Source organism: Cherax quadricarinatus, chromosome 23 (genome assembly GCF_038502225.1).
Source record: "Cherax quadricarinatus isolate ZL_2023a chromosome 23, ASM3850222v1, whole genome shotgun sequence".
In the NCBI taxonomy this organism is placed as follows: Eukaryota; Metazoa; Arthropoda; class Malacostraca; order Decapoda; family Parastacidae; genus Cherax; species Cherax quadricarinatus.
The window spans coordinates 9,591,300-9,606,299 of record NC_091314.1 but is presented as its reverse complement, the minus strand read 5'-3'; the positions used below and the strand labels follow the sequence as shown (position 1 = coordinate 9,606,299).

The window sequence follows — 15,000 nt, the reverse complement described above, 5'->3', positions numbered from 1 at the left end:
TCTCTGTTAGTGTACTCATCGCTGCCGTGCTTTTCACTGCAGACATCCTGCACCGTCTACCAAGTCTCTGATGTTAATAGGTAGTAATTTCAGTGTGCAGGTTTGGGACCAATTCCTCGAGTATCTTCCAGGTGTAGTTAATGCATCTTTCTCGTCCGCGTTCTAAGGAGTACAGTTCTAGGCACCTAATTTACTCCCAGTAAATTAGGTGCTTGACTGAATTTATATGCACTGTGTAGATTCTCTACATTTTTCAGCTAAGAAATTTCACCTGCTCTGAAGGTAGCTGTTAGTACACAGCAATATTCTGACCTAGACAGAACGAGTGACAAAAAAGTGCATCTGCTTTCAAGGTTCTAGTTATCTAAACCGCCATTTTTTCTTGCAGGTGCGATAACTTTTTTGTGCTCCTTGAACATAAGATCTGACATTATCACTCCCAGGTCTCTCATCTTTGACGTTAAGTTCTACGGAGTCAAGCACTTAATTTACTGGGAACACTTCAGTTCCATTAAACTGCACTCTCTGGAACGAAACGAGAAAAATACATCATAAGTCACACCTGGAAAGTCCTAGAGCAATGGTCCCAAGTTGGCAGACCGAAATCACTCCCCACGAAAGCAAGAGGCTTGGCATGGATTCAATGAGTCCCTTCACACTTTTAAGTGTGAAGAGACTAATACCTTTCAACACTTTCCCTTCACACATAGGGGAATTACCAACAAGACCCTTAGTTGTCTTCAACAGGGAACGTGATAAGCTCCCCAACTCAGCACATAATCAGCCGGGCTGGACTCCATGTGCTTGCACCAACAGCCTGGTTCAACAGACCATCAGCCGGGTGTCTTAGTCTGGAACCGGTTCGCAAAGGCTGTTACCCTAGGGATCGTCAAGGGCCATCACAAATGCAGGGTAGTATGAAAAGGCAAAGGCAGTCACGAAGGGCTGGGGCAGTCTGGAAAGGCAAAGGCAGTCACGAAGGGCTGGAGCAGTCTGGAAAGGCGGAGGCAGCCACGAAGGGCCGGGCTAGCCAGGAAAGGCGGAGGCAGCCACGAAGGGCCGGGGTAGCCAGGAAAGGCGGAGGCAGCCACGAAGGGCCGGGGTAGCCAGGAAAGGCGGAGGCAGCCACGAAGGGCCGGGGTAGCCAGGAAAGGCGGAGGCAGCCACGAAGGGCCGGGGTAGCCAGGAAAGGCGGAGGCAGTCACGAAGGGCCGGGGTAGCCAGGAAAGGCGGAGGCAGCCACGAAGGGCCGGGGTAGCCAGGAAAGGCGGAGGCAGCCACGAAGGGCCGGGGTAGCCAGGAAAGGCGGAGGCAGCCACGAAGGGCCGGGGTAGCTAGGAAAGGCGGAGTCAGCCACGAAGGGCCGGGGTAGCCAGGAAAGGCGGAGGCAGTCACGAAGGGCCGGGGTAGCCAGGAAAGGCGGAGGCAGCCACGAAGGGCCGGGGTAGCCAGGAAAGGCGGAGGCAGCCACGAAGGGCCGGGGTAGCCAGGAAAGGCGGAGGCAGCCACGAAGGGCCGGGGTAGCCAGGAAAGGCGGAGGCAGCCACGAAGGGCCGGGGTAGCCAGGAAAGGCGGAGGCAGCCACGAAGGGCCGGGGTAGCCAGGAAAGGCGGAGGCAGCCACGAAGGGCCGGGGTAGCCAGGAAAGGCGGAGGCAGCCACGAAGGGCCGGGGTAGCCAGGAAAGGCGGAGGCAGCCATGAAGGGCCGGGGTAGCCAGGAAAGGCGGAGGCAGCCACGAAGGGCCGGGGTAGCCAGGAAAGGCGGAGGCAGTCACGAAGGGCCGGGGTAGCCAGGAAAGGCGGAGGCAGCCACGAAGGGCCGGGGTAGTCAGGAAAGGCGGAGGCAGCCACGAAGGGCCGGGGTAGCCAGGAAAGGCGGAGGCAGCCACGAAGGGCCGGGGTAGCCAGGAAAGGCGGAGGCAGTCACAAAGGGCCGGGGTAGCCAGGAAAAACAATAACAGGCTGTTAGTCTCGCCAGACTAAAAACAAATGAATAAGGGGATGGTCATGGGTGTTGTGGCAGGTATGTGCAGCAAAGCACAAACGGAAGGTGCAGCCTCAGGTGGTGACTGTCAGTGAGACTGATCCCATCAAGACAACCATTAAATGCTGACACGTTCACCACACTTGAAAACAAAAAAAGCGACCATGGCACAATCTTGGGCACTTCACACATTACATTTAAGTTCTAGAGATTTTTCTACTAGAGCAGGCAGAGGGTGTGCTGGTGGGTAGCGGGCAGAGGGTGTGGTGGTGAGTAGCGGGCAGAGGGTGTGGTGGTGGGTAGCGGGCAGAGGGTGTGGTGGTGGGTAGCGGGCAGAGGGTGTGGTGGTGGGTAGCGGGCAGGGGATGTGGTGGGAAGCAGGCAGAGGGTGTGGTGGTGGGTAGCGGGAAAAGGGTGTGGTGGTGGGTAGCGGGCAGGGGATGTGGTGGGTAGTGGGAAGAGGGTGTGGTGGTGGGTAGCGGGCAGAGGGTGTGGTGGTGGGTAGCGGGCAGGGGATGTGGTGGGTAGTGGGCAGAGGGTGTGGTGGTGGGTAGCGGGCAGAGGGTGTGGTGGTGGGTAGGGGGCAGGCGATGGGGTGGGTAGCAGGCAGAGGGTGTGGTGGTGGGTAGCAGGCAGAGGGTGTGGGGGTGTGTAGCGGGCAGAGGGTGTGGTGGTGGGTAGCGGGCAGAGGGTGCGGTGGTGGGTAGCGGGCAGAGGGTGTGGTGGTGGGTAGCGGGCAGAGGGTGTGGTGGTGGGTAGCGGGCAGGGGATGTGGTGGGAAGCGGCCAGAGGGTGTGGTGGTGGGTAGTGGGCAGGGGATGTGGTGGGTAGCGGGAAGAGGGTGTGGTGGTGGGTAGTGGGCAGGGGATGTGGTGGGTAGTGGGAAGAGGGTGTGGTGGGTAGCGGGCAGAGGGTGTGGTGGTGGGTAGCGGGCAGGGGATGTGGTGGGTAGCAGGCAGAGGGTGTGGTGGTGGGTAGCAGGCAGAGGGTGTGGTGGTGGGTAGTGGGCAGGGGATGTGGTGGGTAGCGGGAAGAGGGTGTGGTGGTGGGTAGCGGGCAGAGGGTGTGGTGGTGCGTAGCGGGCAGAGGATGTGGTGGTGGCAGTGGGTAGAGGGTGTGGTGGTGGGCAGTGGGCTAGGGGTGTGGTGGTGGGCAGTGGGCTGGGGGTGTGGTGGTGAGTAGCGGGCAGAGGGTGTGGTGGTGGGTAGTGGGCAGGGGATGTGGTGGGTAGCGGGCAGAGGGTGTGGTGGTGGGTAGTGGGCAGTGTGTTGGTGGTGTGGTGGTGGATAGCGGGCAGGGGGTGTGGTGGTGGGTAGCGGTCAAGAGGGTGTGGTGGTGGGTAGCGGGCAAGAGGGTGTGGTGGTGGGTAGTGGGCAGAGGGTGTGGTGTTGGGTTGCAGGCAGGGGATGTGGTGGTGGGTAGCAGGCAGGGGATGTGGTGGTGGGTAGCAGGCAGGTGATGTGGTGGTGGGTAGCAGGCAGGGGATGTGGTGGTGGGTAGCAGGCAGGGGATGTGGTGGGTAGCAGGCAGGGGATGGGGTGGTGGGTAGTGGGCAGAGGATGTGGTGGTGGGTAGCGAGCAGAGGGTGTGGTGGTGGGTAGCAGGCAGAGGGTGTGGTGGTGGTGGTTAGCAGGCAAATGTGGTGGAGGGTAGCGAGCAGGGGGTGTGGTGGTGGGTAGCGGGCAGAGGATGTGGTGGTGGGTAGCGGGCAGGGGATGTGGTGGTGGGTAGCAGGCAGGGGATGTGGTGGTGGGTAGTGGGCAGAGGATGTGGTGGTAGGTAGCAGGCAGGGGATGTGGTGGTGGGTAGCAGGCAGGGGATGTGGTGGTGGGTAGCAGGCAGGGGATGTGGTGGTGGGTAGCAGGCAGAGGGTGTGGTGGTGGGTAGCAGGCAGGGGATGTGGTGGGTAGCAGGCAGGGGATGTGGTGGTGGGTAGTGGGCAGGGGGTGTGGTGGTGGGTAGCGGGCAGGGGATGTGGTGGTGGGTAGCGGGCAGGGGATGTGGTGGTGGGTAGCGGGCAGGGGATGTGGTGGTGGGTAGCGGGCAGAGGGTGTGGTGGTGGGTAGCAGGCAGGGGATGTGGTAGGTAGCAGGCTGGGGATGTAGTTTTGGGTAGCAGGCAGACGATGTGGTGGTGGGTAGCAGGCAGGGGATGTGGTGGTGGGTAGTGGGCAGGGGATGTGGTGGTGGGTAGCAGGCAGGGGATGTGGTGGTGGGTAGCAGGTAGGGGATGAGGTGGTGGGTAGCGGGCAGAGGGTGTGGTGGTGGGTAGCAGGCAGGGGATGTGGTGGTGGGTAGCAGGCAGGGGATGTGGTGGTGGGTAGCAGGCAGGGGATGTGGTGGTGGGTAGTGGGCAGGGGATGTGGCAGTGGGTAGCGGGCAGGGGATGTGGTGGTGAGTAGCGGGCAGGGGATGTGGTAGTGGGCAGGGGATGTGGTGGGTAGTGGGCAGAGGATGTGGTGGTGGATAGCGGGCAGAGGGTGTGGTGGTGGGTAGAAGGCAAGCAGTGTGGTAGTGGGTAGCGGACAGAGGATGTGGTGGTGGGTAGAAGGCAGGGGGTGTGGTAGTGGGTAGCGGACAGAGGATGCGGTGGCGGACAGAGGATGTGGCGGTGGGTAGCAGGTAGGTGTGGTAGTGGATAGCAGGCAGGGTATAATGGTAGGTAGCAGGCAGGGGGTGTGGTATTGTTGGGTAGCAGGCATGGGTGTGTGTGTGGTGGTGGTGGCTAGCAGGCAGTGGGTGTGGTGAGGGTTGCAGACAGGGGGTGTGGTGGTAATTAGCAGGCAGGGGTGGTGGTGGTGGGTAGCAGGCAGGGGGTGTGGTGGAGGGCCGCAGGCAGGGGGTGTTGTGGAGGGCAGCAGGCAGGGGTGGTGGTGGTGGGTAGCAGGCAGGGGGTGTGGTGGCGGGCAGCAGGCAGGGGGTGTGGTGGAGGACAGCAGGCAGGGGGTGTGGTGGTAATTAGCAGGCAGGGGTGGTGGTGGTGGTTAGCAGGCAGGAGGTGTGGTGGTAATTAGCAATCAGGGGTGGTGGTGGTGGGTAGCAATCAGGGGGTGTGGTGGAGGGCAGCAGGCAGGGGGTGTGGTGGTAATTAGCAGGCAGGGGGTGTGGTGGAGGGCCGCAGGCAGGGGGTGTGGTGGCAATTAGCAGGCAGGGGGTGTGGTGGAGGGCAGCAGGCAGGGGGTGTGGTGGAGGGTGGCAAGCAGGGGGTGTGGTGGAGGGTGGCAGGCAGGGGGTGTGGTTGAGGGCATCAGACAGGGGGTGTGGTAGAGGGCATCAGACAGGGGGTGTGGTAGAGGGCATCAGACAGGGGGTGTGGTGGAGGGCAGCAGGCAGGGGGTGTGGTGGAGGGTAGCAGGCACGGGGTGTGGTGGAGGGTAGCAGGCACGGGGTGTGGTGGAGGGTAGCAGGCAGGGGGTGTGGTGGAGGGTAGCAGGCAGGGGGTGTGGTGGTGTGTAGCAGGTAGGGGGTGTGGTAGAGGGCCGCAGGTAGGGGGTGTGGTGGAGGGCCGCAGGCAAGGGGTGCGGTGGTGGGTAGTATTCCGGGGGTGTGGTAGTGGGCAGCAGGCAGGGGGTGTGGTGGAGGGCCGCAGCTAGGGGGTGCGGTGGTGGGTAGCAGGCCCGGGGTGCGGTGGTGGGTAGCAGGCAGGGGGTGCGGTGGTGGGTAGCAGGCAGGGGGTGCGGTGTTCCAAACGTAAAGTAATAAAATCAGTCAGCCTGAGCTGAAACTCATAGGGTATACCTGCTGTAGATTCACAGGGTCACTAGTGCTCCTGAGGCCCAATCCCAACCAGGCCTCCTGGTAATGATCAATGTTATACTAACAAGTCCAACTTGGGCATCAGCCCGGTTGATAGAAATAGAACGATGAGAATGTCATCAATCGTTCTACTTATGGACACAGTCGTTACGACAACTTGTTTCCTCACCCTATCTAAGGATGACCTATCACATACAGGATGAAGAAATTTATGAGGGTATCATCAAAGAAAAATAAATGAAGAAATAGAGATGGTGGTAAGTGGAGGATGGGGGTGATGTTCTGAAGCTTTGTTGTTGTTGGTGGCGGAGGAGGGGGTTTGTTGGATGGGGGTTGTTAAAGAGAGATTGTTGGAGGGGTTATTGCTGTTGTTGGTGAAGAAGGGGTTACTGTTGTTGGAGGGGGGGTTGCTGGTGGTGGTCTACCTGGAGGGTATTCCGTTGATCAACGCCCCCGCGGCCCGGTCCCCGACCGGCCTCCCGTTGGATCAGGGCCTGATCAAGGAGGCTATTACTGCTGGCCGCACACAATCCAACGCCGGCTGATCCGGCGCCGACTTGAGGTATCTGTCCAGCTCCCTCTTAAGGGGGAAGGGTTGTTGGCGGAATAGGGGTTGCTGTTGGTGGTGGAGGGGTTGCTGTTTGTGGTGGAGGGGCTGCTGGTGGTGGTGATGGAGGGGTTGCTGGTGGTGGTGATGGAGGGGTTGCTGGTGGTGGTGATGGAGGGGTTGCTGGTGGTGGTGATGGAGGGGTTGCTGGTGGTGGTGATGGAGGGGTTGCTGGTGGTGGTGATGGAGGGGTTGCTGGTGGTGGTGATGGAGGGGTTGCTGGTGGTGGTGATGGAGGGGTTGCTGGTGGTGGTGGTGGAGGGGTTGCTGGTGGTGGTGGTGGTGGTGGAGGGGTTGCTGGTGGTGGAGGGGTTGCTGGTGGTGGTGGTGGAGGAGGGGTTGCTGTTGGTGGTGGTGGAGGGGTTGCTGTTGGTGGTGGTGGAGGGGTTGCTGTTGGTGGTGGTGGAGGAGGGGTTGCTGTTGGTGGTGGTGGAGGGGTTGCTGTTGGTGGTGGTGGAGGGGTTGCTGTTGGTGGTGGTGGAGGGGTTGCTGTTGGTGGAGGGGTTGCTGTTGGTGGAGGAGTTGCTGTTGGTGGAGGGGTTGCTGTTGGTGGAGGGGTTGCTGTTGGTGGAGGGGTTGCTGTTGGTGGAGGTGTTGCTGTTGGTGGTGGTGGAGGTGTTGCTGTTGGTGGTGGTGACGTTGCTGTTGGTGGTGGTGACGTTGCTGGTGATGGTGGTGAAGTTGCCGGTGATGGTGGAGAGGCTGCTGGTGCTGATGGTGGTAGAGGAATTGATGGTGGTGGTAGAGGAGTTAATGGTGGTGAAGAGGTTGCTGGTGATGGTGGTGGTGGAGAGGTTGGTGGTGGTGGAGAGGTTGCTGGTGGTGATGGTGGTAGAGGAGTTGATGGTGGTGGAGAGGTTGCTGGTGGTGATGGTGGTAGAGGAGTTGATGGTGGTGGAGAGGTTGCTGGTGGTGGAGAGGTTGGTGGTGGTGGAGAGGTTGGTGGTGGAGAGGTTGGTGGTGGTGGAGAGGTTGGTGGTGGTTGAGGGGTGGTGGTAGAGGGGTTGTTGTTGGTGGTGGAGGAGTTGTTGTTGGTGGGGGAGGGGTTGTTGGTGGTGGAAGGGTTGGTGGAAAAGTTGGAGTGGCGTGTAGGGGTAGGTGTATACGTGCTTATAAAAACTTGGTATAGAGAGAAGGGAATGGTGGTGGATGTGAGCTTCGGAGGTGAAGCAAGGACGGCAGCGAAGTTAATAAAGTGAAGGGGAGTAGAGGGATGAGGCCAGGCTGCAGTGTGTTCCAGGAATGAATCAATACGAAAGGGGAAGGAGGGAAAGGGGGGGGGGAAGGGAAGTGAGGGGAATGTCTCACGAGTTTGTCTAATTATGTTATCGATTATATTACATCCGTATTCGGAGGAGGGGGAGGGGCAAGAGATTATCTCTATGTTCATCCGTCAGACCTAGCACTTGCTCTCCTAAAATCTCTTGAGAAATCGTTTTCTTAATGTCTCCTAGACAAATTCTATATTCAGATAAACGACAAGCATGACAATGACAACCACCTTTGGTCATCCACGTACACGTGTGCACAAAACTTTAAAATAAAAATAATATATATATTAAGACTTTAAACTATGAACACAGCTTCACTCCTGCAGCTACAAATAGGTGGTCACAATTATAGTGCTCAATTCCTTTGAGGTTAACCGAAGTAATCTATCCTCCTGTTGCCTCCCAGACCACAAACAAACACAGATCGGGAGGTACGGGATTTGAGTGATGACGTAGTTGAGGATCCGTGTTTAGGTCAACATGCCAGGTTGCAGTTGTCCCCACCTTTTCTCCCATGACCACCGCAGAAATTCCTCCAAGAAGTCGATTTTTTACTAATCCTTTGAATGTTTACAACCACTGCATACCATGAAATGTGGTAGTTATCGCGCACTGATAAAGCGAATTATGGACAGTAGGTGATGAGAAGCTTATTAACGGTGTAAAAACTGGATGTACTTTAGGTGTTGTGGAATCAGAGTGGTATCGCCTGTATCCCTTAACCCCTGCCTCCTTTACCTCAGTGTGTGCAAGAGACCTGGTAACTACTCGAAACACTGAGGGAGAGGAAATTATGGCTCAACCCCTCCTTGGGAGGAACCAAGTTACAGGAGCTGGAGATCAACGTCTTTAAGAGGTCCAAGATTATTATTAAAATCAAAAGAAGCCCTAAACCCAATGGGGTCATACAGCGCTGCTAATAGGTCTAAAAAAAATTAGCCAAACACATTCCAACCTAGCACCTGCATTATCGAAAAGAAGCGCCAAATTCGGATGGGTAATACAGCCTAGCACTTATAGCTTCAACCTTAAAAGGTCCTGGAGCTGTAGATTAAACCCCCATACCTTCAAGAGCTAGAACTAAATCCAGCAAAACGCTTAAAATAAGACATAAATAAAACGAATATAGGTGTGGCCTTTCTCAATGTGTTCTAGATATATTTTTACTCCAAAGCAATTAGCTGTACAGTGTACACACAATTAGCTGTACAGTGTACACACAATTACCTGTACAGTGTACACACATTTACCTGTACAGTGTACACAATTAACTGTACAGTGTACACACAATTAAAAAAACAAATTAGGGTTGAGGACTAGAGTGAGGTCAGTTCCTCGATGTACAGTATACTTGCCCCCACTTTTGTTTCTCATTCTCATATCTGACAGAGCGACATACAACGAAGATACAACGAGCCCCCAACCCTCTTGAAGCAGGCATAGAGGCATTACAAAATTACCATAGAGAAACCAGTATCCCAATTTTGATAAAATTGGCAAATTGGGACTTGCATATCTTAATAATAATAATAATAATAATAATAATAATAATAATACAAGCGTACCTTCAAGGGAAATACACCAGCGCTTAAAGTCAATCAAAAGAGGCATTTCCCTGTTATGACACGAAAACCAAAAACAGCAAATTTTAAAATGGCAAATCGGTCCCTACGTCGCCTAAAAGAATTTTTTAAACCATCCCTTGGGTTGATGCTTCAGATTTGAAGTTGAAAGTTATTCACAAGAGGTGTTATCACATGGATACCTGAATGATGTTTTCACGGGTCAACACTCCCGCAGCCCGGTCCCAGACCAGGCTTCCTGGTGGCTCAAGGCCTAATTAACCCCAACATTACTGCTGGCCGTATGCTGTCTACCGTACGACCCACAGCCCAGATGATGAATTGACCTGAACTTAAGTTTCCTACTGAAGACCTTTTATATTATATATATATATATATATATATATATATATATATATATATATATATATATATATATATATATATATATATATATATATATATATATATATATATATAAAACTAACTAACTTGCATTGAAAGTTTGAAGCCTGTTAGAGGGAGCGTTCAAGTTATCGCACGCAAACCTTGGATAAAAATAATTAAGAACAAAATTAGTTATGGTATGTTAATATTGTTAGGAACCCAGTAGCCAAAAACAGCCACACCACCCCAATCTTTAAGGAGTCAACAATATCTGCACACGACACTAAATCAAATGTAGATTATTCTTCACTGCATAAAAACTTATTGAAAGAAATAGATAAAAATCCACAATAACTTCCAGGAAAAAAAATAAAATTGTGAAAAGAGATAGGACTAATAATACAAAGTATGAATGTTAAATAGTTTTAAAACTACCAAAATGCCCAACGTTTCCACCCATGCCGGGGATAGAACCAATGACTTTCAGTATGTGAACCGAGTAAGCTACCAATGCAAACATCGTATTTTTAAACGGTATTTTGTTGTTTCTTGTTCTGAGACCTTGTATGTTTGCAAACAAATACATAAATGATGTTATTTGTCGACATGCTTGGGTGTTTTTGTTGGCTCCGACGAGTCAGCCACGCCACTGATTCCGGTCCAACATGGTTCCGACGTGGTGATCACTTCTTGTCATTCTCTTTCGTTTCCTGGCACTACAACAAATCTGTTGCCCGCAAGACTGTAACTGCCACGTTCAATGTAATGTTCAGGGGACTTAACTCTCCTCATTCCTTTTATGTAGTATGCTGGACAGTTCTTGTTATACCATTTTCTTATTTACTGAACTGAAGCACATCTTTGGGTGGGAAAGTGTACAGGTCTTGGAACGGCATATCCCTCTATGTACGAGATTTCGACATGTGTTTGAATGGTCGTATTGACATATGACATTTCTATCACCAGTCTCTCCAAATCTGCCAATACCCCAGGCATAGTGCCGACACAGCTGAGTGTTCTGTTTGCTGTGATTTGTGGCTTGTGTGTACATCTGGTCTTGCATAATCGTTTTCCTCCGGCTGCTCCTGGTATATTTGATGTCTTGCTTCATGGTCTCTTATGACTTCGGAGACATTTGATTCTGCCCCTGGAAAGGAAGCCAAGGCCTCGGTCTGCACACAGTTTACCCCTGAACCCTGTGCAATATTGCTATCCAAGTCTTGACAAAGCATCTGTTCCCTCATCTAAGTCTACATTAGATCCTGCCATATTTGCATTTACATGTACTTTCAAGGTCATGTTTTGAGTTTCTAAGACGTCTGAATTGCTATTATCAAGGTCTAACTTGCAATAATAGCGTCACCCCAGTTTGCAGTAGAGTACAAATCTCCCAAAATGGACAATTTTACTACTGGATTGGAACTAATGCAAAATAACACGTATAAACACATCTTTCAGGCGTCAAAGAACATCGGAGCAACCGAATACCAGAAAATGATATTTGAACCATCCTTGTGCTCTAATTCCTAGTGGAAGTGATGAATCACTCGAGTGGGAAAGATGCAGTTCCTGATTATTGACGTAAACCGCCGCCCGGTACTGCCTCAAGTCCACAACACCTCCGCCCACATATCGCTCTGCCCTTATCCCCCCCCCCCCACACAGACATTCCTCCAGCTCCAATATATCCATTCCATAAACCAACTTTTAAAATGTAGCAAACCACATTGTACTTAACTGCATCATCATCCAGCCCAGCCTCCCTACCAACCACCACGACACACGCAGGAGACAAGAGCCAATAACCTCGTTGAGTACACTACCACCACCCTACACACACACACACACACACACACACACACACACACACACACACACACACACACACACACACACACACACACACACACACACACACACCTTTTTTACATTTTATTTAAAACGTCATACAAATATATATAGGTACATATATCAATATGTAACACTGACACTGGTGATGAACCATAAACATTCACTACAAAATCTACTGAATAAGCACATACATAAAGACATTAAAATAAACTTAACACAACCTACAGACTGCTTCTACGTACGTTGTTTCACAAGTACACAAGGTTCATAGATATAGTGGAACCTACTCATTATTGCTTACCCCCCCCCCCACGAAACTACATTTAAGAGCCGAATGTTGAGTAAGGAAGCACCAGACAATAAAATAAATACAGGTAAAAGCGGTCTTCTCAAATAGTTTTAATGAATACATCACTTGTAAAACGCAATAGTTCCATGAATCAGCCCTTCTAGTTCACTAGTATTACAAATACGAAGTCGACCACATGACTTGTTCCGAAGATGGAAGTACTAAAACCTTGAAGGAAGATACACAAATAACCCGCACATAGAAGAGAGAAGCTTACGACGACGTTTCGATCCGACTTGGACCATTTACAGTCACACTGTAGCTTTGTAAATGGTCCAAGTCGGACCGAAACGTCGCCATAAGCTCCTCTCTTCTATGTGCGGGTTATTTGTTTATCGTTCCAGTCACGGTATTGTGCCCTTTTTTGTTATTTACCTTGAAGCATGCGACCAGCTCTACAACAGAGCCATTCGAAAATATATTTTAGCGCCCACTAAACTCGTGAAACTTAAAAATAAAAAAAAAAAGTTTCCAATATTTAAAAAGTTTTCCTTCGTTATATTTTATTCCTAATTCTCTACAATTCTTTATTTTTTAAGACACTGGAACTTGCATACCTCACATGAGCTGCCAGACAAGGCCAGTGTGGGGGTTGAAGTTAAATTCTACAAACCGGCACCTACCCAATCCAAATCTTCAAAATATATCACCGTTGTAGATTTGAAGCTGATCAGATAAGGCATTGCCAAATTATAGCAATAAAATGCATATGTCAATATGTATCTACATTATTATTGTTATATTAATATATTAAAACCATGCTCTAAACCCATACGTGTTATACAGGTACCCACATCAAATATAAAATAAAACCGTGTATATACCAAACTCTGCAATATGTTTCGACAATTTAATAACAAAACAAGAACAAAACGAAGTAGGTTGAGAAAAAGCAGTTACAAGACTAAGAGCGAAGTTTTGAGGCACATCCTGGGTCATGCTACCATCATGTCGCTCACGTAAGCAACAAATGCGATACGCTGCGGGCTTTATGTCACTAAGATAACCCGTTCAGTGGTGTCGTCGGCTGCCTCATGGCTGGTACACGGTATGAAGCAACAATCACTGGCATGTAGTGCTACAGATAGCACTATCCAACAGCTACCCCACATGCGAATGTGGAGTAGCCGTTAGTTCCATGGCACTGATTCCTGACTTACAGTCGAATTTACTTATCCACTGCAGTTAATTCCTAAGCATCTATCATATTAAAGTCTTGTATAGTGTTATCTGCTACTTCTTGTAGTTATTAACATGGGACTAGTGGGAGTGTAGATAGGGCTACATCCGAGACAGACTATTTGCAGTAAAAAGAGGGAGATAGGTGAAAGAGCACTACTAAAGGGGGAAACTTACGAAAGGATGTAGAGAAACGGTGAGGAAGGTGGTGGTAGAAGATGCAACTAGCAAAACAGGCATTCTTCAACAAGTTAAGAGTTAACAAGACGGGGAAAGCAACGAGAAAATGAGCAAGGTAAAATGCAGTTAATTTGACGAAGGTCGAGCAAGAAGTACGGGTTAATACAAATTAAGAATATTAACTCCTCTCTACGTCATTCACACAGGTACAACAATCTGAAAGTGGTACTTACTCGTATTGTGTTCTTTAGTCTTTCTGCTTCTTGTCGTAAACTATCCAAATCATTCATTTCTAAAAATTACAAAACTAAAAAATCTGAAAAGAGAAGAAAAATATAAATTAGTTGGCCATTATTCACATCTAACACTGGTTTTAATACATACCACCATCGAAGCTGTCCTAACTCGCCTGGACTGAACTACCACTGTATACACTCAGTACTTTATCACAGACACCATGAGCTAGTTATACTAGACACCAAATTGTAAACTCTAGTTTTGTCAAGCAGCAAACACTTGGCACAGCAAGTAGATACAAAAAGAACTGATATCAATTTATTCATATCTTAACATGGTCATCTTTAATTAATAGTAGGTAGTCAAGACGGGCAGACAAAACTAGAATGAGCCAAATATTAACCTAGAAAAAAAAGAACTTTTGATGAACGCACATACTTCGACCCCATAAGATAAATAACTTTATAAAGAACAAAAAAAAAGTGTACATGACAAGTACATGGGCATATGTCTGATTACTTTAGCCATAGCGTAAGTTATTTGAGAGAGCGGCATCTTATCTACTATCTCCTGGTTAATGCTTTGTGTTTACGTTGCAGACTTTGTGATGACTGAACTCCATTTCTAGTTCCGACTCTTAACTTTATATTAATGTACTATAGTCTCCCAAGTCTGTATATCTGTTGAATTTGTTTCCTTCGCAAGTTGACTCAAACGCCATTGCTGCTTCCATTAGTTTTGCCATCCATGTTTCCTGTGGGGGTCTCAATTCTCATAACAAATTTTGTTATGGCTGAAACTTCCTAGTATAAATAGATCTGCGTTGGTATATCTTGCTGTTTTCTCTGCTGGTTCAAGCCTGTAATCAACTTGTAATACTCAGTGATGCGAAGTTTTCATTAGATTTCTACCATCTATTATTTGGTTGATCTTTTAAAATGTACAGCAGTACTCTGCTTGCACGTGCACGCGCCTCTGTATACTCACTGATCTGTTTTTAGTGATCGACACTTAACCCCGCCTCCTAAACCATCTTGATCAGCACCACTCACTTCTGGTCTCTTGGGCTTTATCATTTCTACTCTTGAAGCTGTGTAGCAAGTTTGCCACCACTGCCTCTTATGAAATCATTTTACTTTTCAACCACCCTGAGACTAAAGAAACACAGCTTCCACCTGTGTCCCCTTGATCCTGGTCCTCTTAATTCAAACAATCTGTCCTTGTCAGCTCTGTCAATTCCACTTAAAGACTTAATAGTTATCGTGCCCCCCCCATAATTTTCCAACTACCTCGAAAGTTATTTTCTGTTCTTTTAACCTCTCCTTATAGTACATTCCTCTGTTCTGGTACTTGCCTGGTTACAAACCTCAGGACCTTTTCAGCTTCTTCGCATGCTTTAAAACTGTGTAGACTCCACACTGGGGCCGCAAACTCAATGACTGGCCTAACATACGTCACGTATAAGGTTCTGAAACATTATTCACGCTCCTGAATGCTATTCCGAGGTTTGTTATCTTGCATATGCCGCTGCCATTATATGGTTTATGCTTAATTCCGGCGATATGCTTTGTATTTTATTCACCCCCTGGTCTTTTTACTCGTATTTTCAGATACTCTCCACCCAGGCAGTACAGTGTG

General features: G+C 50.0%; 1 protein-coding gene across 8 annotated transcripts in view; it reads right to left on the bottom strand.

The window, feature by feature from the left end:
- The window catches only part of Gbeta13F (guanine nucleotide-binding protein subunit beta-1), a 161,997-nt gene that overhangs the window by 77,317 nt on the left and 69,680 nt on the right, over positions 1-15,000 (bottom strand). For all 8 annotated transcript variants that reach the window (XM_070087876.1, XM_070087881.1, XM_070087874.1 and 5 more), the window contains one exon: positions 13,359-13,441. In XM_070087876.1, the coding sequence (XP_069943977.1) occupies positions 13,359-13,415 (57 nt within the window). In that variant the 5' untranslated portion in view covers positions 13,416-13,441. The remainder of the gene's footprint in view (positions 1-13,358; positions 13,442-15,000) is intronic.